At 23.9% G+C, this 22,325-nt stretch overlaps 2 protein-coding genes across 2 annotated transcripts; both read left to right on the top strand.

The window, feature by feature from the left end:
* The first annotated feature begins 2,289 nt into the window (after positions 1-2,289).
* On the top strand, positions 2,290-9,105 carry LOC112599438 (probable ATP-dependent RNA helicase DHX35). Its single transcript, XM_025346357.1, has 11 exons — positions 2,290-2,512; positions 3,360-3,577; positions 3,847-4,026; positions 4,097-4,237; positions 4,316-4,478; positions 4,547-4,706; positions 5,523-5,671; positions 7,147-7,288; positions 7,364-7,959; positions 8,025-8,178; positions 8,894-9,105. Exons 1-11 carry the CDS (start codon positions 2,485-2,487, stop codon positions 9,009-9,011), a joined length of 2,049 nt encoding a protein of 682 aa, XP_025202142.1. The 5' UTR covers positions 2,290-2,484; the 3' UTR covers positions 9,012-9,105.
* Positions 9,106-15,942: 6,837 nt separating this feature from the next.
* On the top strand, positions 15,943-21,472 carry LOC112599446. The gene is made up of 9 exons (XM_025346363.1): positions 15,943-16,234; positions 17,941-17,979; positions 18,450-18,504; positions 18,731-18,942; positions 19,025-19,164; positions 19,736-19,966; positions 20,182-20,344; positions 20,404-20,559; positions 21,148-21,472. The coding sequence occupies exons 2-9, from the start codon at positions 17,950-17,952 to the stop codon at positions 21,349-21,351; spliced, it is 1,191 nt and encodes a 396-aa protein (XP_025202148.1). The 5' UTR covers positions 15,943-16,234; positions 17,941-17,949; the 3' UTR covers positions 21,352-21,472.
* The last annotated feature ends 853 nt before the right edge of the window (positions 21,473-22,325 follow it).

The following is a 22,325-nucleotide window of genomic DNA, read 5'->3' as shown; positions in this document are numbered from 1 at the left end:
TAGATAAATGTATATTCTGCCAAGAAATAACTTAAATATAATATAAACATAAACATAAACCCATAAGTAATCATTGTTGGTTTCATAACTAACGAAAACAAGAAAAGCGTGTAGTTAATATTAGGTATTAATACTTATCTTCTTTACTACAACTCAACGTTTATTAATCAATATAATCATGTTTAAGAACGATGATCGCGATAGTGTGATGATGCCGATAGGTCATAATGAGTAATGACTTACACTTGCATTTGTATATTTATTTGTGTCTTTTGGGTAAAAATAAAATTATATTTAAGTACCTATATATTTTTAATTTTGAAAATCTCATATTTGTATGTATTTGTATTTAAGTTTAAAGTTATAAAAATAGTAATACAAACATTACTATAATACATTTTAAATTAGTAACAACTAACAAACTAATTTTAAAGACACATTTAATTTTTTTTTAAGAGCATATTTTGATATATATTGTGCATATTTGCATCTATTTTTTAGTTTTTTTAAGGTCATAAAATATCTTAACCCTAATTATCAACCTTCACCGTAGTTCGTTACGATAAAATACAATAAGATAATACTAAACTTCAACTGAACTCGATCACGGTTGATTTTGAATTATAAAAATACTATATATTTAATTAAAATTAATAATTAATAATTTTTAAATGAAACGTATAGTGTAACGGGTACAATATTTATTTTTGCGCTTTTGGTCTATCGAAAAAAATTGACGATTTGCGCTTTTGGGTTTCACCGCAACAATTTTGACATTTGATTCTTTCATTATTATAATCTAAAAAGTTTCAATATTCAGGTAATGGTAATATTTTGAAATCAGTCGGTGATTGACGTGAATATATCAGCCGTTATATAATTAAACATTAACGATTAATATTATTGCAGATTGGATATCGAGAGTTCTTAAATAATTCAATTAGACAATTATTTAAGTACCTATACGTGCGTGTGGATCGTGTAAATGTGTGTGCAAAGTGATCATCGGTATGTGTGCGACTGCTTAAAAATAAGAATAAAAACATGCACACAAGCAATACTGTGATTGTCACGCACGTGAACGAGTGAACAATAATTCCGTAAAGAATGAATGCTTCTTAATTGTATAAAACTTTTTGTCAATCCGCTAGTGTCCTATCGATAGGCGATAGACAAAATAATTCGATAATACTTCTGACAACTAATTTGATAAACGTAGTTAATATTTAATGTCTCTATTTGAAATCGATTGGGCCATATTATTTCAATATTTTTAATTTCGATTCCGAATAATCAGAGACCTAGATAAAAACGATAAGATTTCTCGATTTCTGTCGATAATTAATTAGCTCATAGAAAATACTTAGCCAACGTAAATTTAAAATGTTTTATATTTTGTATTAAATTCATATCTAAGACTATAAAATTGATTTAAGGTTCCCGTTAATTCATTAAAAATGGAATTTAGAAATAATTGAGCGTAACGCGTAATTCCACAAGTACTTTTTATGAGCATCTAAAATTGAAATTTGATATTCAGTCATAAAATAACGATTTTAGCGTTTTTCGATAAGTATTAACCGTAAAAACTTAAAACATTCCAATGTTGTCTACTTAAATCATCATTTACAGTTCTAAACTAAGTAATAAGTATATTCATTTTACATGCGGTTTTTACTTTTTTGTGTGTTTTTCATCGCCTTTTTGAGCAATAAAAATGCTTTGATTTTCAACTTTAGTGAATGGTTTGGGTAGAATATTGGATCAAATTGATTTTTTGGAGGGTCAAAAGTAAAAAAATGACCAAAATGTCTTTCCTTAATAATCGGGAAGAAACAAAAAAAAAAAAAAATTTGAAAAACAAGAGATTTTACGGTAAACCAATTTTCATTAAAATATAGGTTTATCATCTTTAACAAATAACCACAGAAACTTGAAATTGTAAAAATATATTAAATAAATTTATATTTATATTTATATAAATTCCATTACTCAAAAATATCGCCAAATTTACTTTTTATGATATACTAAAAATGGATAAAGTAAAATTATGGAAGATAGAAAATTCTGAAGAAAATTCTGTCAAATAGTATATTAACGTACCTATTATTGACAATCTAAAACTCTATAATATCATTATGGGTAGTACTTCCGCACTTGATAGTCTACATCTACAACGAGGGACTAAATGACTGGGGAAATAATTAACCAAACGCCAAACGCCTAAATTATTGTTTACATACATCAGCAGCCACTTGATAACGAATCTGTGATAACTAAATCGTAATATTTTGAAAATCACTAATAGTAATTACTAACTAGTAAGGACAAAATTGTTTCCAATCTATCAGGTTTGTGTTATTAATTTTATTACTCGAATGACTATTTGATTGCTCGAAATGACATTAATTGCGAGTTAAAATTATACAACAGTTTATTCAGACATCGATTTTATATTATTATCTACCTAAGGCAATAAACAAAATGAGCAGTTTTCGATTTAAAAATTGTGGTAAGTTTCTTATTTTCTTTTATAGTACAAAAATTACATTATATTCTTTGAATAAAAAATGTGGAATTTTTTCAAATTTCAATAAAATTTAGTATGCAGTTATTTTTTTATTTTTAAACACTTATTCAAAGCACCAAAAAATATTACATGAGAGACAATCACAAAATAAATTGCATTGAGTCATTACTTAAAAAGAAATTTAATAATAAATTTTATTTAATCTTAAAGTTTCACGTTTTTTTTCGATTAAAGAAACTTATAATTTATGATTTTTGTTCCTCTGTTTGAATTTTGAAATATCTTATTCAAAAAATTCCAGTTGTGACCTAACTTAACTAATTTTTTGTGGCAGCTATCACTCCTTTGAACATTTATATTTAATGTAGCCAGACATACAGCCATTTGAAGACTAATCATAGCTGTAGCAAAAATACTTGTATACTTTCTACTTGAAATTTAAGCGGAGGTTTTCTGATTAGCTGAATGAAGCATTACGGTTTTTGTGAAAACCATAATCTTAAGTTTTCTAATAAATAATTTCTTTATTGGTGTCTAAATTTCAGAAAGTAATTGGTTAATTTTTAAAAATAAAAATCTAGTCACTATTTGAATATCAATTCTGAAAGTTGTGACATTAGCAGTAACAATGATTACTAATGATATCATAATTAAATTTCATAAATCAAACTTTGAAAAAAGAGTTTAAAACATATTATCATAGAATTTGATCAAAATATCTCGACTAATAAAATTGTATAAATAAAAAATTCAATGCAACTTTTTTTTTTTATTGTTTTCTAAATTAATGAATTCTGCTTATTTTTTATGTTACAAATGTTTATTTTAGATGAAAAACCAGGATATGGAGAAGAGGATTCTAATTTTGAATCTGCTATATCCTCTTCATTTGTTTATAATCCATATATGTCATTGGATTTACAAAGCCAAAGAAATAAATTGCCTATTACCAAGTATCGTAATGAAGTTTTATATCTATGTGAAAAGTTTCAGACATTAATATTAGTCGGATCTACTGGAAGTGGAAAAAGTACTCAAGTGTCCCAAGTATGTTTAATTTCATTTACTCTAATAATTCAATATATTATTTTATGTTCATTAATAATAATATTTTAATAATTACAAATTTATACCAAATATTGAAATATTTAAATACATGTATCCTCCAATTTCTTGCCAGGAACTCTTAATTACTTAATTGCTTCTGCAAACAATACTTTTATGAATTTATTTCCTTGACTATATTTTTTACATAGGTATTGTTAATAATGTAAAAAAGTTTTCATTATAGTTTATCAATATAAAATTATTTTCAGATGCTTTTAGATAGTGGTTTATGCCAAAATGACAAATCAATTGTAATTACTGAGCCCCGAAAAATAAGTGCTATAACATTAGCAACTCGAGTAGCTCAAGAGCAAAAAACAAACCTAGGTCAACTAGTTGGTTATTCAGTTAGATTTGATAACTGTTGTCAACCAAGTACAAAAATTAAAGTAAGTTATTCATGTTATATAATATTTATATTCTGTTCATATATTTTAACAAAATGATTTTTATAAATAGTATATCACTGAAGGTATTCTTTTGAATGAAATGATGAGCAATCCTTTGTTAGTAAATTATTCTGTAATAATATTAGATGAAATACACGAAAGAAGTTTGATGACTGATATTTTAATGGGACTAATTAAAAAAGTTTTGAAAGTTTGTATCTAATTCTTATTTTTTAAATTGTATTTATTTATTATTTTGCAATGCATATTTTATTTTTATTAATTTCAGAAACGACCAACTTTAAGACTCATAATTTTATCTGCCACTTTGGATTCCACACAACTTAAATCATATTTTAATTTAAACCAAAGCAATGATCCTAGTAATGATACTGCAACTGTTTTGGGTATTGAAGGAAGATCCTATCCTACAAAAATCTATTACTTAAAAGGTGATATTTTTAAATATATAACACTAAATTTGGTGTTAAATGAATTATAATAATATGTTATTTTTTAGATCCAACGCCAAATTATGTAGAAGAATCAATTAATACAGTATTAAAAATTCAACAAAGTGGTGCATTAGGTGATATTCTTGTGTTTTTGACAGGAAAAGAAGAAATAATGCAAGCCGTTAATACATTGGACGATTACAACATTAAAAATCCTAATGAAAAGTACCAATTTATTTTAACTTTTTTACTTTATTTACCCTAGAAATTTATAAATATTTTAATCTTAATATTCAAGTTATTGATTTTTACTAAATTAATAATAAAATAATTCTATGTCAATACTTTTATTAACTTTTTTAAATTTCTATGAGCAACCAAATATTGTAATATGTATGATTAAAAATAATAAAAACATTTATCATACTTTTTTATTATTATTATCAAATGATAAGTTTTTATTTTTAAATTATTTGAAAATAATCGTAACATATTTTTTAAGTATTTATCTATTAAATGGGGTTTATATATCAACAAATGTGTTTAGTTATATCATCTTTTTTTTCTGTTATATAGTATACACAATTGCACGAATAACTGATTAAATTAATTTAATGGTTCAATAAAATGTAATGGGCTAATTGCAAGCTATTAAATTATGTTTAAAGGACCATTAGTTAATTTGATTCATTAAATATCTAGTTATTGTTTATTCATCCTGGTATTATAATGTTTGATATGGTAGTAGGTTAAAGTTATAAATTATAATATATATTAGAATAATTTTCAATAAGAATCTTTATTAAATTATATAAAAAAAGTTATAGACATCAATCAAATATATTTTAATTCCAATAATAAACATAAATGTAATTTAAATGTAGATATTACTACAAAATACATAAATTATTAATTAATACTCAGTTAATTTTATATTTATAATAATTTGGTCACCAAATTAAACTGATTGAGCTATTTTTTCTATACTATTATGTGTTAAAATTATAACATTGTTTTATGTTTAATTTTTGATTTTTACAGAATAAAACTTCTTCCTGTACCTATGCATGGTACATTAACTAATGATGAACAACTCAAAGCCTTTCGCCCAGCACCTAGAGGATACAGAAAAGTAGTTTTTTCAACTAATGTTGCAGAGACATCAGTTACAATTTCTGGAATTGTTCATGGTAATTTCAATTTATAAAATAAATCAAAAAGTTAATACAATAATATACATAGTATATAGTATACAATCAAATAACTATATAACAGAATAGAATAAATTTAACAAATATAAATTAAAAAATGGTTTTAAAGAAAACTAAAAAATAAGTTGAATGTATATATTTTTTAAGTTAGTTAAACATATTTGTTTATTGTTATTTTTATTTTATTATGTATTTATTTTTATTGTTAGCTTATTATTAAATTTCTATTTAATTTAAAAAAGTGAATTTATTAAATATTATATTTCTTAAATTGGTATCTCAAATCCCCAAAAATATTATTCTCTAAAATTATTTTAAAAGGTGATTTTATTCTCAGATAACTCTTAGAAAAAAAAAAAAATGTATGTGAATGTATTTTGTGTATTAAGTTGTACATTGGCCTAAGATAATAAACAAAAATAGTATTAATGTATCGAAATGAGTAAATATTTTCTAAAATAATGTATCATTAATAAATAATTGTGTTAGATTAAAATTTAAATATATGTAGCAAATAAAGAACATAAAATTGCTTGATTATTAAAATTAAGAGATTTAAAATAATTAAAAACTTTTAAAAAGGATAAAAACTGTGATGTTCTGTAATTGTTCTATTTCCAACATAAAAATGTATGTAATGAAGTGATAAATATTTTGAAAACAGATTTGAATTTGTCATCAAATCCTCTTAAAATCGACTTCCCCGTATTTTTGATTTTAAAATATGTTATTTTTTTAATTACTTTTTTTCCAAAACAATAATTGTGGTTTTTTAGGAGTTAATATCAAAAATGTAGGAAAGTCGATTTTAAGAAGACTTGGCAACAAATTCAAATCTGTTTTCAGAATTCAGAAACAATCCTATGTTGTGAGTGTATTAGACAAAAAATAATAAAATCGCCGCTTAAATCCCGTTAAATTTAAGAAATATATAAAAATTACATAAATACAATTGAAACAAATTGTTATCTAAGTATAAATCTTCTCAAATATAACATTTATATTTATATGTATACATAATTGCTATTAACACTCTTAATGAGTTAAGATTAAGCTAGATTATCAAATTTAATAATATATCATTATTCATTAACCATGATATTTATTTCAAATTCATTATTGTTTGTCCAAAAATATATAATTTTATTTTTTAATTGAAGGAAAGCACTGAATATTTTATATAAAGTCCTAAACATATTATTTGAAAATCTAATCATTTTCATATTATAATTTATTGTTAAATTAATATACACAAATAATGTATATTACTTAGTAAAATTTATATTAAATCTCATACTATCACCTTTCAATATTTATTAATAAAATATTTTTATTACAACTATTGTTATGTTTCATTTATTATATTAGCAATGATATATTAAATTAAAATGTATATAATTATTATTATTATTATTATTATTATGTTTCAAATTTTATCAATCTTTTATTTATAGTTATTGATTGTGGATTTGTTAAACTAAAGTGGTTTAATTCTAAGTTTGGCGCTGATTCATTAATTGCTGTTCCTATATCCAAAGCATCAGCAGTTCAAAGAGCTGGTCGTGCAGGAAGAGAACGACCTGGTAAAGTTTATAGGTACACAATCAATTTTATATTTAAACAGTAAATTATATGCTATGCTAATTTTCACACAATATAATTAATTTTTAGATTATACACAAAAGAAGCCTATCAAAATTTGATAAATGCTACTCCTCCAGAAATGATGAGATCTGATTTAACTGATGTAACTTTGCAACTTAAAGCCATTTATATTAATAATGTTTTAAGATTTCCTTTCCTAAGTCCACCTCCAGCTAAAAATCTCTTATATGCCATGGAGATGTTAAAAGCTTTAGAAGCCATTGATGAACTCGGAAATCTAACAAATTCATTTGGAACTATTATGGCTGAATTACCATTACCAGCAAAACATTCAAGAATATTATTAAAGTCTGCGGAATGGGGTTGTTCTTCAGAAATTGTATCTATATTAGCTATGCTTCAACTTCAAGATGCATTTGTACGCCCAAAGTATGGAGCTACAATACAAAAAGCTAAAATACAACATAGGAATTTTGAAGTTGCTGAAGGAGATCTACTAACTTTATTAAATGTTTACAATGGATTTGAAAAAAATCTTTATAGTCAACAATGGTGTCATCGATTTTTTATAAATTATAATGAATTATGCAAAGCACGTAAAATCCGTTCACATTTAATAGATTTAATGAGGTCATCAAAAATTCCACTTAAATCTTGCAAAGGTGAATATAAATTTTTATAACTCAATGTTTTATAGAAATAAATATTACTTTTTTCCAAAATGTAGGTAACACAAGAATTATTGTAAAGAGTATTGCATCTGGACTTTTCAAAAATGCTGCTTATTTACATTATACAGGAGTTTATAGATCGGTTGGTCTTGATGAAGATCTTTATTTTCATCCCAAATCTGTTATGAATTATGTGAATCAACCACAATGGTAAACTATTATCATACTCATTAATTTATACTTAAGGAGAATACATCATAAATAATATGTTAATATTTGTTGTGTAAATGATAAATGTTAAGCAGATTATGATAATACAACTTAAATTTCTTTATAATATCATTATTTAATGAACTATACTTCCCCCATTTTCATATTAAGTTGCCTATTTCAACTAAAAACTGTTAAGTAAAAATAAATAATATTTAATGTTTATTCTTACTCCATTTTGTAAAAAGTATTCCATTTCAATATTATTTAAATAAATTTCATTTATTATAATCACACGTGAATATTGTATATTCTTGAATACAATTATTTAATTAGTTTAAGAACAAGTATTATCAAATCATAAATAAGTCCTTTAAAATTCTTTAAACTAAAACAACAAATTTTAATATTAACTTCTGTAAGAATAGTACCAATTAATATTTAACTATTGTTCATGAACTATAAATTTTATTTTTATCTTCTAATAAATTATTTTTAATAAGCTATTAAAATTTACAATTGTTACATATAAAACTAACATGAATAAAAAATTATATATGAAACCTAAAATACATACAAAACTTACAATTCCAATCATATTTAAATTTAAAAATTGTAAATTTTACTAAAAAAATTTTACATTGAAATCGTATCTTTGAAAAGTTTTGCTTTAATTATGTTAAAGAAATAATTATTAATTTTGTGTTATTTTTAGGGTCCTGTATGATGAACTTCTGGAAACTACAAAAACATACATAAAAAATTTGGTTGAAATAACACCGTCATTATTATTAGAAGTAGCACCTCATTATTTTGCTACACCGACATTATAAAAAAAAAATTATTTCATAACTTTGACATTTTTCACTAGTTAATAGGATTATTTTATCATTTACAAATTGGTTAACTATTTTTTTTTATTATACAATTATTAAGAATATATAATTACCATTATTTAATTAAATAAATGAATTAAAAAACAAGTTTTTATTATTTTATTATATAGTTTTTATAATTAGGTTAATTTACATTTAGTTTTAGTTTCAAGATGATCCAATGAATATTAAGTGTGTTATTCAATTTAAAATTTAATAAATTAAGATTTGAGTAGTATTTTATGTATGATAAAACTGTTATTGGATCATAAAAACTATTGAAAAAACATGGTAAACTTTATGTTAAGTTTTTAAGACTAAGATAGTGATAAATCTTTTGGTTTTGGTTTCAAGATAATGAATATTGAATATGTTATTAGTCATTTAAAGTAGTAATTTTAGAACAAAGTATTTCTTATGCTTTATAATTGATTTTTTGATTTTATAAATCTCTGAAATAAACACAATGAACTTAAAGTTCTTAGATCAAAATAGTTATGAAAAGTTTTTTGGTTTTGGTTTCATGATGATCCTGTGAAAATTGAATATTTTAAAGTAATCTAATGCAAACTTTTAAAAGTTAAGTAGTAACTTTTTCATGAAAAATTACCTTAATACTTTTAAAACTAGTATTTACTGAATATTATGTGTAGTTTACTTCACATACATTATCAATTAGTCGACCATTCAATAATATATGCTATAGTAGTTTAGTAGTTATAACAAAATAAAAAAAACAAACATCCTTACATATTATGCTTTCACACATCGTAAAATAAAAAATTAAAATTAAAACAATAATTATAATTATAATTAGTTCTAAAAAACAACAATTTCAATGAAAATTAACAAAAACCATGTTTATTAAACATTTAATTATTGACTATGACGGTTGATGAACACATAAATTCTCTCTATCAACTCAATATTTTGATCTTAAGATAAAGATTTTAACGAATAAGGTAACAAGGCATATATATGAATTTGAGACACATTACATTCAGCTCTCAAAAGTATTGTTTACCAAATTCGCCTTCAGTAGAATCTACTTCTGATTGTTCACCTAAACATAATGGGAGATTACCTTGAATCAAACTTATCAGCTATTATATAAATTATTATCCATCAATAGAGTTTTTTACAATATTATAGTTTTTTAACACTATATGACTATTTAAAATAATAGATTTCAACAATCATATATCTCATTTAAAATTTAAAATATCATACACAACACACTTAATATGAAAATAAAAACAAACTCAATTACGATACCACTAAATTTGGTCATAACACACCTCGTTTCAATATTAAATTTACTACTGGAAATATAAATATCTCGAAAAAACTATGTATATCTATATTATACGTTTGAAGAATTTTCTAAAATTATTTTTAAATAAGATGTATAAGGATAATTTTTTAAACTAAAATAAAATTATAGACCATAACGACAGGCGGCCGGAATTGATTGCATTTATTATACAGTTGAGTACAAGAAACCAAAAAAAAAATGAAAAAAAATAGTTATTCATTGTACCACTAGGAACAAGTAAAACATACTGAATTCACTTGAAATGCATTAAAAATTACCAAATAATTAACAAAAATAATTAACATTAAACGGACCAGAAGAAAAACAAAAGTATTGAAACTATTTAATCACAACTATTTTCTGATACCATTTTAAATAGGTATATACCTACCGTTTAAAATTATACAATAAATTAATTTTAGGATATGAAAATAATCTCAACTGAAACGGTCTCTGTAGTTATTCTAGATTAAAAGAAATAAGAATAAAACCAACTAGTTATTTTATTTTCATAACAATTTGATAAATATTGAACGTTTTATCACAAAATAACCAGAAAGGACACTTTTTGAGTTTAACACGGATTCTTATGGGGTACAAATTTGCAATACCTGTTGAAATATCAGCGCTACTGGTAAAATGATATTTCTCGTCATTCTATTTTTTTAGCGACACTGTTATTCCAAAAATTTTGCATACCATTAAAAATATACGTAAGCATTAACAAATCAGTGTGACTAGACAAAAATAATCTTACATTTTTGACAAATTAATGGATATGTTGTAGCCACTTTATGAAATCGATATAAATTAATTATTTATTCTCTTGAACTACTAATAAAATAAGTTTCAATTTCGCGTAGGGGACGAAAAAAATATTCAGAATAAATATAACTATTATAGTTCTAAGAACTCAATTTATGATTTTTTTATGATTTATTTCGTCATAACTCATATATAACCATAAATAACCTATAGCCTTATAGGCTATTTTATAATATATAGACGTCAAATGTTATAGGCAACTAAAATAATAATAAACATCTTATATATATAGGTACCCAATAACCATGTAACAGTACATAGGACAAATATCTACCATCTTTAGATACGTAGTTACTAATTATATAGATATTGAATTACTGAAGGACGCGATTATGTATTGACATTTTTATTATTATTTGATTATATTTTATTTTATAACAAAAAATATTTATTTTTGTTTTTATTATTCAGTTGTTTGTATATGTAGTATACACATCAATATATTACGTATTTAATGAAACATTAAGTATTTAAGTTATAGATATTTAGTTATTAATAATACTTGGATGTTGCAGCATTTGGAACTTTTTTTTCTAATGTTCGGATTCGTTGCTAAGTAGGTTATAAATTTGTTTCAAACAAGTAAAAATTAATATCTAAGAATTTTAACTGCAACTTTTTGCAATTTTCTACTTTTTTCAATTTTATTGTAATTTTGTTGATTTTTATCATTTTCAATACGAATTTATATAGGTATTTTTTTGCATTTTCACTTTTTTTTGTTAATTTATATAAAAATAATCTGAGGTTATTTCGTTAATACTTCGTCTTAAAAAAAAAAAAAAAAAAAATAAAAAAAAAAAATAGTTTAAATAAAACGTTTTAAATTTTGATAAAATTATTTGTAGGTTCCAGAAAAAATAAGAAAATACTAGACAATTTATCAGATTTTCAATTATGAGAATTTGATTTTGTATTTTTACATAATTTAATTATTTAAATCTATCTAATTAAATTATTTTTATTAACTACTTTATAAAATTATTTAATCCATTTCATAAAATAATTTGTTGATATTTTTTTTATTTTTTTTTATATAGTTTTGGTAAAAAAAATTATTTTCATTGTAATTTTGAGTTTTTTTGCAATAATGCAATCAATTTTATAACATTTTTAATGCAATAACGCCCGAGCCCTAACCTCTAGTTATTATCCAAGGTGAAATCTTTCATATTTAACACAACCACCCATACAAATGTACTTGCAACTTTAAATCTGGAAATATATTTTTATTATTGGTTATACATATCCAGCGTTAAAATCTCTTTATTTATTTTTAATCACTTTTAGTTCTTTAAATCTCTGGTATAAAGTATATAGTGTTTTAACATAAATTGATTATATTTTGATCATAATAATAATTGATTTTGAAAAACAATAATAAATCTTATACAAAAATATATAGCTATACAATATTTAAGACCAAAAATCAAATTTAATAAATTTATATTTATTTTATTTTTAATAAATATATTATACTACTTACTCGTATTAAAGTTAATTTTATAGTTCAAAACTTCAAAAGACTTTAAGTTTAGCCAAAATTAAGATAAGCTTACGTGTCTGATATAATACTGATAATGAATTCATCAGAAAAATATCTATAGATTGTATAGAACGTTTTGAAAAAATTTAATCTGATTTTATTTTTAGTTGTAATTATTGAAAAAATTAAAATATGGATATAATTAATTCATAATTAAAAATTAAAAATGGTAAGTATTCCGTACGATCTACTAATATTTTTTTGTTGAACTCATATATTTTTTTAGAATTAAAATCATACATTGTTAATCTACCTACTTGAATGTTATCAAATCAATAAACAAGTTGCCTCAACATTCGCGGTATTGTGTATTTTATATTATTATTGAGTATTAAAATTATTTACATGTGCATGTGCATACGAGTGATCTTTGTCGGTATCCAAATTGAACCTGACTGTTCTCACACTAATAATAATCAATTATATAACTTGTAAGTTGTAGGTACCTACATAGGTACATCTCGAGCGAAAACTAAATTATAAATTGCCTAACTGTTGCCCCTTAATTTAGGAATGATTATTAAAAAAAAGTTGTACCTAATTTATATTATTCAATATTATGAGTATGACATTTATAAAATAAAAACACACACAATTAAAAATATTAACATTTACGGAGCCTAAATAATTGAAAAATGATTTTTTTTAAAACTAATAAATTAATACTGTAGACAATATTATCTATTGTTTTTCCAACATTTTTATAGTATGTATTGTAGATAGGTACTGTACGTATATTATTTATGTTAACCATGTATCTATTTATAAAATCTACATAGTTATAGTTTCACAGTATAACGAGAAAAATATGTGTATAATACACAGATTTGAGCTATATCAGTATTAAATACTTTTTGGGCACCACTGTACTGTATGTGGTATTGTTAAATTGGAGCCTAAAGGTAAGTTTATATATTATATGTATGTATACCTAAATATATAACTACACCTACCAACGCATAGTATCCGAGGTCGTCGCGCCCGTGAGTAGAGTCGATTTTCGTAACATTTTCACTGTCGTCCTCCATAATATAATAAAAGAATAATATTATTATGCAATGCCGTTGTGTACGTGTGTGACTGGCGACTGTTACGGTGTAACCACTTCCAAATAAGGACTAAGGAGTAGGCGAATAGCCGCGTACTTATATGCGAATGTTGTATATAGGTATACGCGCAAAAATTGTTCGTACTAATGTACCTTTTTTACTGAAGTATACGGTATACCTATATTTTAAGTTAAAACAGATATAATACTATATTACGAGTATATGTACATTTATGCGATACGTATGAAAAATAATTTTATAATTTTTTATATAGATGTGTATACTTAACCATAACATAATCTAAGTGACATTCTTATTATACTATTACATAGAAATATAGTTATATTACCTATATATTGTGCACGCGTACAACAATACTTCATTTGGAATATTTTTAGTTGTTCGTAAAGTACGAATTTGTATGCACTATAAAAAGCTTAAAATATTGTATAAAAAATGAAAAAATGGTATATGCTATTGACGATGAAAAAATACAAAAATATTTTTAGAACATAGGTATTAATTTTTGGTAAAACATTTAAAGGATGGTATATATTTTTGAAAATAGACATCAATGACAGTTAAAGTAGGTACAATAAATCAAAAAAAAAATTAGATAGATAAAACGATATTTCTTTTTAAAATAAACATATAGATTTTAAACTGCAATTGTATTTAGAATGTACAAGTATTACATTTATAAATCATGAATTTGTACTTTCAATTTTTACTATTTCATTTAAAAGATCGATTTTTTATAGTTTTTATTCGAAATTTTAAAAACCTGACTATATAGGTAGGTAGATACTTAATATGAAATATTTTTAATTATTTGAGTGAAAGTATATTTTTAAAATCATGATTTTTAGTTGGTAGGTAGATAGATGACAAAATATACGTAGGTATTTAAAAGGTGTTTTAAATACTTTTTGCATAGCATAAAGCATGGTTTTCGAATCAATGCTATCCAATCCTAAAAATAAATAATAAGTGATAAGTAGTCAATATTACAATATTACCTAAAATTATGTTTTATTTTTATGTGTTATAAAAAGACCATCATCCGACATCCATCATCGATGGCGATTTGTAAGGAACGTGAATAAGTAAGCTTATTATCTCCAATATAGTCTTATATACAAATACAACATTTTATTTAAAATAACATAAAATACATTTTAAATTGCATTTTACTCATTTTAATTTAAATAAAATTTTGATGTGCACATTATTTTCTCTGAAATATGTAGATTGTAGATATACCTAGTTAAAAAAAATAGATAAAAGGTACTCAAATGTTAGATGATACTTAAAATCCTTAAAATATGCAAAACAAATTTTACGTTTAGGTAGATTCTTAAATATTTTAAGCAGAATTTATATTTAAACCTGCAATATTAATTAAAGAAAAATAAAAATAAAAATACACATATATGCTAGAAGTCTCTAAGCCTAATGGTATGCAAATAAAATTGCAGTAGACAATATTTCGAACAAATTATGTTAATATGAACATGACGTGAAAAATTAAATGTACATTTTACAATAATGACTTATTTAAAGAAAAAAACGCATCTATGCCAAGTATATAAATGCTAAAATAAATATAAAATTACTATATAATATTATATTAATTTAAAAAAATCAGGTTTATAAATTCAGATCAAATTTTTGTTTTTCCAAAAGACTTAAAATGCGCCTACAGTGACCGTGGTAGCGTTCGGCGTGTGTTTTAAATACGTATCTACATATTTTTCAAAGTAGGTACCACTCGGGCATATTATTTACACTACTGGTGTGCCTACTACTGAGACTATATTATAGTGAGACTATACAGTTATTAGGTATCTACTTATACCTACCTACGTAGTAATGGATCTGATGGTCGTAATCGTTATAATAATAAAATATCGTTGTACCAGCACTATGCGTAATAATAATTATTATTACCTGTATGGACATGTTGCGGGGGCGAAAACCGTCGGCGGCACTACCACCACCCACCGCCGCAGCTACACCTGACGACCTATCCGGTCGTCTTCGGCGGCGGCGGCGGCGACGTCGAAAACGGAAGAGTGGGACAACGTCGCGAGTCACTATAATAGTAATAATATGTATTTATCCTACCTACGTGTCGTCATTCGTGTGTAACACCCACCCACCCACCTGCCGAGTACCGCGTTCGTAGTTCGTACGGGTCAGAACCAGTCATAGCGGATTGCGCAACGCCGGAACCTTTCACTGACGACGACACGACGACGACGTTCCGCCGCCTCACGAATAACAAAAAAATCCTGTGTTTCGTCGCGGACCCGCTTTGTCCGCTGCAGTTGTCGCCGTTCGTCATCGTCGCCGTCGTTGTCGTCGTCGTGTCGTAACAGCGTCGTTCGTCGGATTCCGCCATTTTCCCGTCTGGCGGACACCGTTGACGGTCACTGCCAACCCCGTGAGTACAATACTTACTTATCCTACCCTAGGTGTTATACTTATTACCCGTCTTTATCGTATCCTTCAGTGTCGCCCTCAACCGTATATCCGTAGTTACTGCCGCGGGTGGTTAAGAGGATGTCACACGCATACCTATGTGACGTCTCTGTCTTAAAAGCGCACAACTTTTAAAGGAATCAAATGAGCTTTTATGTTAGAGTGAATTAGCCCAGTATCAAATGTAAAGATAAAATAATACAGTTTGAAAATGTTCATGGTTCGCTTGAAAATTAAAATATCATAAAACCCACATTCAGACACAGTTAATATTCTTAATTTTCAGTCTCAACTTTAATTAGTCAAATAATTCTAATAAAAAAGTGAATGGCATAAAATTGTTTTTATCGAATGTAAATAGCTATGTTGTACATTTTTGAAACGGAGACCATACAAGCAGATGCGATATACTATTAAGGTTTTTATATGCCAAGATATATGACATAAATAAACCTTGGAGGTTGCTAGTATAAGTTGCACTTAGTGAAGGAATGTATTGACTTAAGTTTTCTCGTTCTTCAACCAGACTACATGATATTATTTGGTGCATTTTCATGATTTTATGACGTTGAAGAATTATTTATGTTCATTGTTTTGTAGTAAACACAACAGAAAAATATACCTTCCTAATTATCAAGGAATTTAAATATATAAAAAAAAAGAAAATGAACCTGCAAAATAGAAACAATTCAACATTTTAAAACAGTTAAATATTTATTTCCGTATCCACTTGTTGAGCCTGGACTCGGTCAATGTACTAGATACTACCCATGTTCATGAAATGCAACTTAAATAGACATTTATTGAAAATATTTCTTTTTACATGATTAATTACATAGTAATTATAAACTGTCATTGTAATTCTAAGCAGTCAATCAAAAATGTTTAACCTTCCTTTTTAAGACTAACTTAAATTTATAATAATTGATACATTTATCATTATTGTCATAATGTCTAACAAGTAATAGATTAGGTATTTTTTGTATAGATACTACTAGGTTAAAGCAGGCATTAACTAGTTAAAAAGTTGATTTTTTTAAATGTTTCAACTCAACTAGTTAATTTATTTTCTAATCAATTCATGAACTTAAGGCATTTAATTGACAGTTGAAATAACTTAGCTTTTTGCAATTGATATTAAAAATTTTTTTAATAAAATTATGAATTATAAATTATATTATTTTAATGTTTTATGACCTTCAATTGCTATTTTATATAAAAAAAATTAATATTTGTTAAGTTATTAATTTGAGATGTGTATAGTTTAAATTGAAAAATAATATATCATGTAACGTAAAAGAGTATTTACACTGTACAATGTATATTATGATAAAAGTTTAACAAAATTGTTTTTTATAATTTAGTAAATTAGAAAGACAGATCATTCTTTATGCAATTTACATTGGTACTAATTAAAAAAAAAAATTAAATTTTTTTAAACTGAGTTAAGTTAATATTTTTTTCTATAAAAAATTTTAACTTATCGAGTTAAATTTATAATTTGTTAACAATTAACTTCTAACTTATCGATTATACCTATATTTGCAGTACTTATATGTGTATATAGTATTATATTTTATTTTGAGACCCAATGGTTTGTAGACACTAGACTATTGCTTTTTTTGACAATTACTTATTTAGACTAATTAAATGTATTTTATTTTTTAGGATTATACCATGGCTAATAAATGCATTCTTTTGTGTGCAGTAAGTATTTATAACTAAAAAAATACATTTATGTTTAAGCCAATTTCAAATAGTATATAATTTTAATCTTTAGATAATTTAATTTTAACCTATTACAAAAGTCAATGAATTTAATTTAAAATAAAAAATATTTTATTTTACAAGTATAATATTAACTATTTTACTAAATAATATGTGAGTACCTAATCATAGAATTTAAAAATTAAATTACTTGTACCTTTACATTATATTCTTATTCAATTTTTATGAAGATTGCTTAGCCTAAATATAATAAAATATATATTATCTCTGTCTGTATATGATTAGCAATATTTAGTAACTAAATTTATAAATGCAATATTTACAGAACTTTATTATTGAATAATCACTTTAATGTTCCATTGAAAAACAAATTTAATTTACAAAGATTTTTAGGTATTTGTTTACTTATGATGTAATTAACATATTTTATAAATTGTTTTTCATTTTAGTTAGCATTATGCTGTGTTCGTGCTGATCACCTGATGTCTAATGATGCTTTATCAGGTATATATTTTAAATAGTTTTATTTTTATAAATTAATAAAAACACTTTTTAGAACATTTTTATTAGTTTTGTAATAAAAGGTTTACTCTTTATGATTAACTATGTTTATAGCTAAGCATGTACTAAAATTTAAATTATTTTTAAAAACATATTACTATATTTCTAACTCAGAAAACAATTTTACTTTAAAATAGGTATTAATTAATTTTTTTTATTACCCATATAGATCTAAATGATATGTCTAAAGATATTACTATAGAATGTAACAATAAAGAAATAAGTGTAACTATTGATACAAAGTCAAAATCATTCACCGGAATAATTTACCCTAAGGGCTTATCCAAAAATTCAAGTTGTATGGCTGAATTCAATTATGAAAAAAGTCCTGTGGTTTATAAACTTCCGTTAAGATCATGTAATACAATGAGTACATATCTAGTAAGTAAATTTAAATAATGTGTATAATATATATTATTAAATTTAATAATACATATATTAAAAATAAAAATAATATTTTTAGAATGATGGTTTAGTAGAATACTTCAATACAATAGTTTTGCAACCTCATAGAAAATTGGTGACAAATCAGGGTAAAGGCTTTCATATTCGTTGTAAATATCAAACAAATGATCAGCTGTTAACTAATGTGTTAAATATGAGGTAAAGTTTCTTATAATTTAAAATATTTTTCATTACTTAAGGAAATACTTATAATTATATTAACAGTGTAGAGTTTATGAAATTAATAATTTATACATTATTATTCTATATTATTTCATGTTTAAAATTAATATTGTTCAAATTGATATTCATGAAAGAAAATTAAGTTTTTTGTTTTTTTTTAAATCATATATTTACAAAAACAGTATTTGAGTACTAGAAACAATAATAAGTATACTTTTGGTAACCTTTTATTTTAACTATTAATACCAAATATATTATCTTTTATTAAAAACACCATTAATTTTAATTTACTAAAATGAATAAAAACTTTTTAACATTCATGCTTAACTAAATAATATTATAGAAGTGTTAAATATTAGTACATTACAAATATTAATAGAAATTAAATTTAACATAATGTTTGTAATTTAAACATTTTATTGATTATTGCCAATTTAGTAGTTGATTAAAAAAAAATTTTAAATGGTTAATATAGTAGTATTTTAATTTTTAATAAATAAATAATAATCTATGCATGTTAACACCTATACTTTTTATAATTTTGTAGCACAACTGATGAAGGAGCAATGATTGAAACTGCCAAGATGCCAACGTGTACAATGAAAATTTTCTCTGGGAAAACTGTAAAGCAAGATGTAGCGGAAAATGTGAAAATTGGAGATCCCTTGACAATGGTTATTTCAATTAACAGTGAAGACACTTTTGGATTGTTTATTACAGATTGTTTAGTTCGTGATGGTTTGGGTTGGGGTGATCAGCGTCTTATTGATAAATCTGGGTAAGTTCTTATATATATATATATTGTGTGTGTGTGTATTCCTGTAGTATATAATATAAATATCTTTATTAAAATCTTAACAGTTATAAATTTATTTAAATATCAATAAAATTAAACAGAATAATTCTTATTATACAATTCATGACTTCATATTAGACATTATGAAATATTTTATTTACTTATTTTAATTTATAAATTGTAATTATTTATGTTAGATGTTCAATTGAAGATGATATAATGGGACAATTTCAATATAGTGCTAACAAAACTACAGCAGTGGTGAACTTTCAAGCTCATAAGTTTCCATATACTACCTCTGTTTATTATCAATGTCATGTTCATTTGTGTTTAAAAGCAAATGGAGGTTGTGCAAATACGGTAGTTTTTTTAAAGACAATTGCAACTTGGTACATGTTTTAAATTTATTTATATTTCAGCCACCAAATTGTAGCAATAGAAAACGTTTTCGACGTGAAGATCAAACAACTGAGGATGAAAGTCCTGCTACAATAGAAGTATATAGTGGCCTTTATGTAAATGAAGGAGTTGATTCAGGTAATCCAGAACAGATGGATCAAGTAGCACGAGAAAAGGTATGTTTTAATTATTTCTTTTAAAGTATGAAAAAATGTGTTTGTATAAAAAACAATTTATTATTTAGTATTTCAATAAATATTAAGTATAATATGTAATTTTAATCACAATTTTTGAATATTGCATGTAATAAGCATTAATTACATACATTTTATATCAATTAATCTCATGTAACAAATTGAAATTCAATAATTTCTATTCATAAATTTTTATAGTATATGTCTTGTTTTCCACTTCTAAAATAAATTGTGACATATTTTAATTCATATCAAACTAAATAATTATGAATTAATTTAAAAAATAATTTTATCTTTGAATATATAAAATTTTTTTTATTTTATCAATTTACTAATTGATTTTTTTTTTTTTTTTTTGATCTTCAGTCACTTTTTATGAATTATTTGGTTACTATTATGAATATAAAAACATAATAACTTGTTGGATAAACAAATGTCTGTGTTCAACAAAGTATACCATTGTTATTTTTTTCAAGTGCTGTGTATTAAATTATTTTATTTTAAACTGGCTTAAGTGTTTCTTTACTGTACAGGTATTTTAATAATAAAAGTTATATTATTTTGTTATAGATTTTGGATGATCCTTACAATATTTGTATTTCTCAGCGAAATTTTGCTATAAGTATTGCAATAGCTGGACTTATCCTCATGCTTTTAACAGTAATAACAGCTTTGATATTGTTGATGAGAAGACACAAAAAATCTGTTTCCTCCAGTGGAAGTTCTGTCTACAGCGGCCCATACACAAATACAGCATTTAGTCATACTAGTTAAATATCATCAATTAAGAATCTGTGGTGCTCTTTTTATTAACATGTAACAAAATTTATTTTTATTTTACATCTAAAATAATGGATATTCATAATATTTAAGAAATATCAAAGGTATTGAGATTTATTAAGATAATTCTATAGGGCTATAAAGCATATACTTATTTTTAGTAATTTAGTATTTTTTATTAAATGAAATTTAATTTGAATCGCGGACATATATTGAGAACTTCACTCTTGCTAAATGTGTTTTCAATAATATATAGTCAATTATTTAACTATTAGCTGCTCACATGCTCTAATTATTAGATTTTTCCGTTAATAACATTTGAAAACGCATACAATAATATGAATGTATTATTTTTAATACATTTCAATTTTTTTTTTTTTTTATTATTTAGACATGTTACCTGTAAAAGAGTGTATACTTTTATAATAACTATTTATACATATATTTTAGATAAATATAATTTGTCTCGAGTTCCTTCTTTATATTTTGTCAAAACTAAATTTAGTTTTATGTCATGAAATAGTATAAATTTATGTTTTATATTTTATATTTATATATCTATTATGTGAACGGTTTGGAGTCTATTGTATTGATATATGTCCCTGATTTAAATATTTTATTAATATTTATATTACTTTATATTACCTATGCAATTAATATATTTAAGAATTATATTATATGATCAATATAGTGTAGTAGTATTATTTTTATTAAATTAAATTATATGTTTATGTATTTAATATCGTTTTGTTATTTAAACAATCCAATGAAAAAAGATAATAAATGTTAAGAAAAACAAGAGTTAATAATAAATCAAAAAGAATAAAAGCAAAACATATTATTGGTATTATAATTAAACCAATAATATCAATTTGATGTTATAAAAAATTTAATGATTTTTGTGATAATTGATATGTTACAAGTAAGATGTTTATACTATTATTAATTGCTTAATGATATTTCCTAGA

The sequence above is a fragment of the Melanaphis sacchari genome, unplaced genomic scaffold, assembly GCF_002803265.2.
Source record: "Melanaphis sacchari strain LSU unplaced genomic scaffold, SCAv2.0 Contig51_pilon_pilon, whole genome shotgun sequence".
Lineage (NCBI taxonomy): Eukaryota > Metazoa > Arthropoda > Insecta > Hemiptera > Aphididae > Melanaphis > Melanaphis sacchari.
This window is presented reverse-complemented; position numbering and strand designations above follow the sequence as displayed.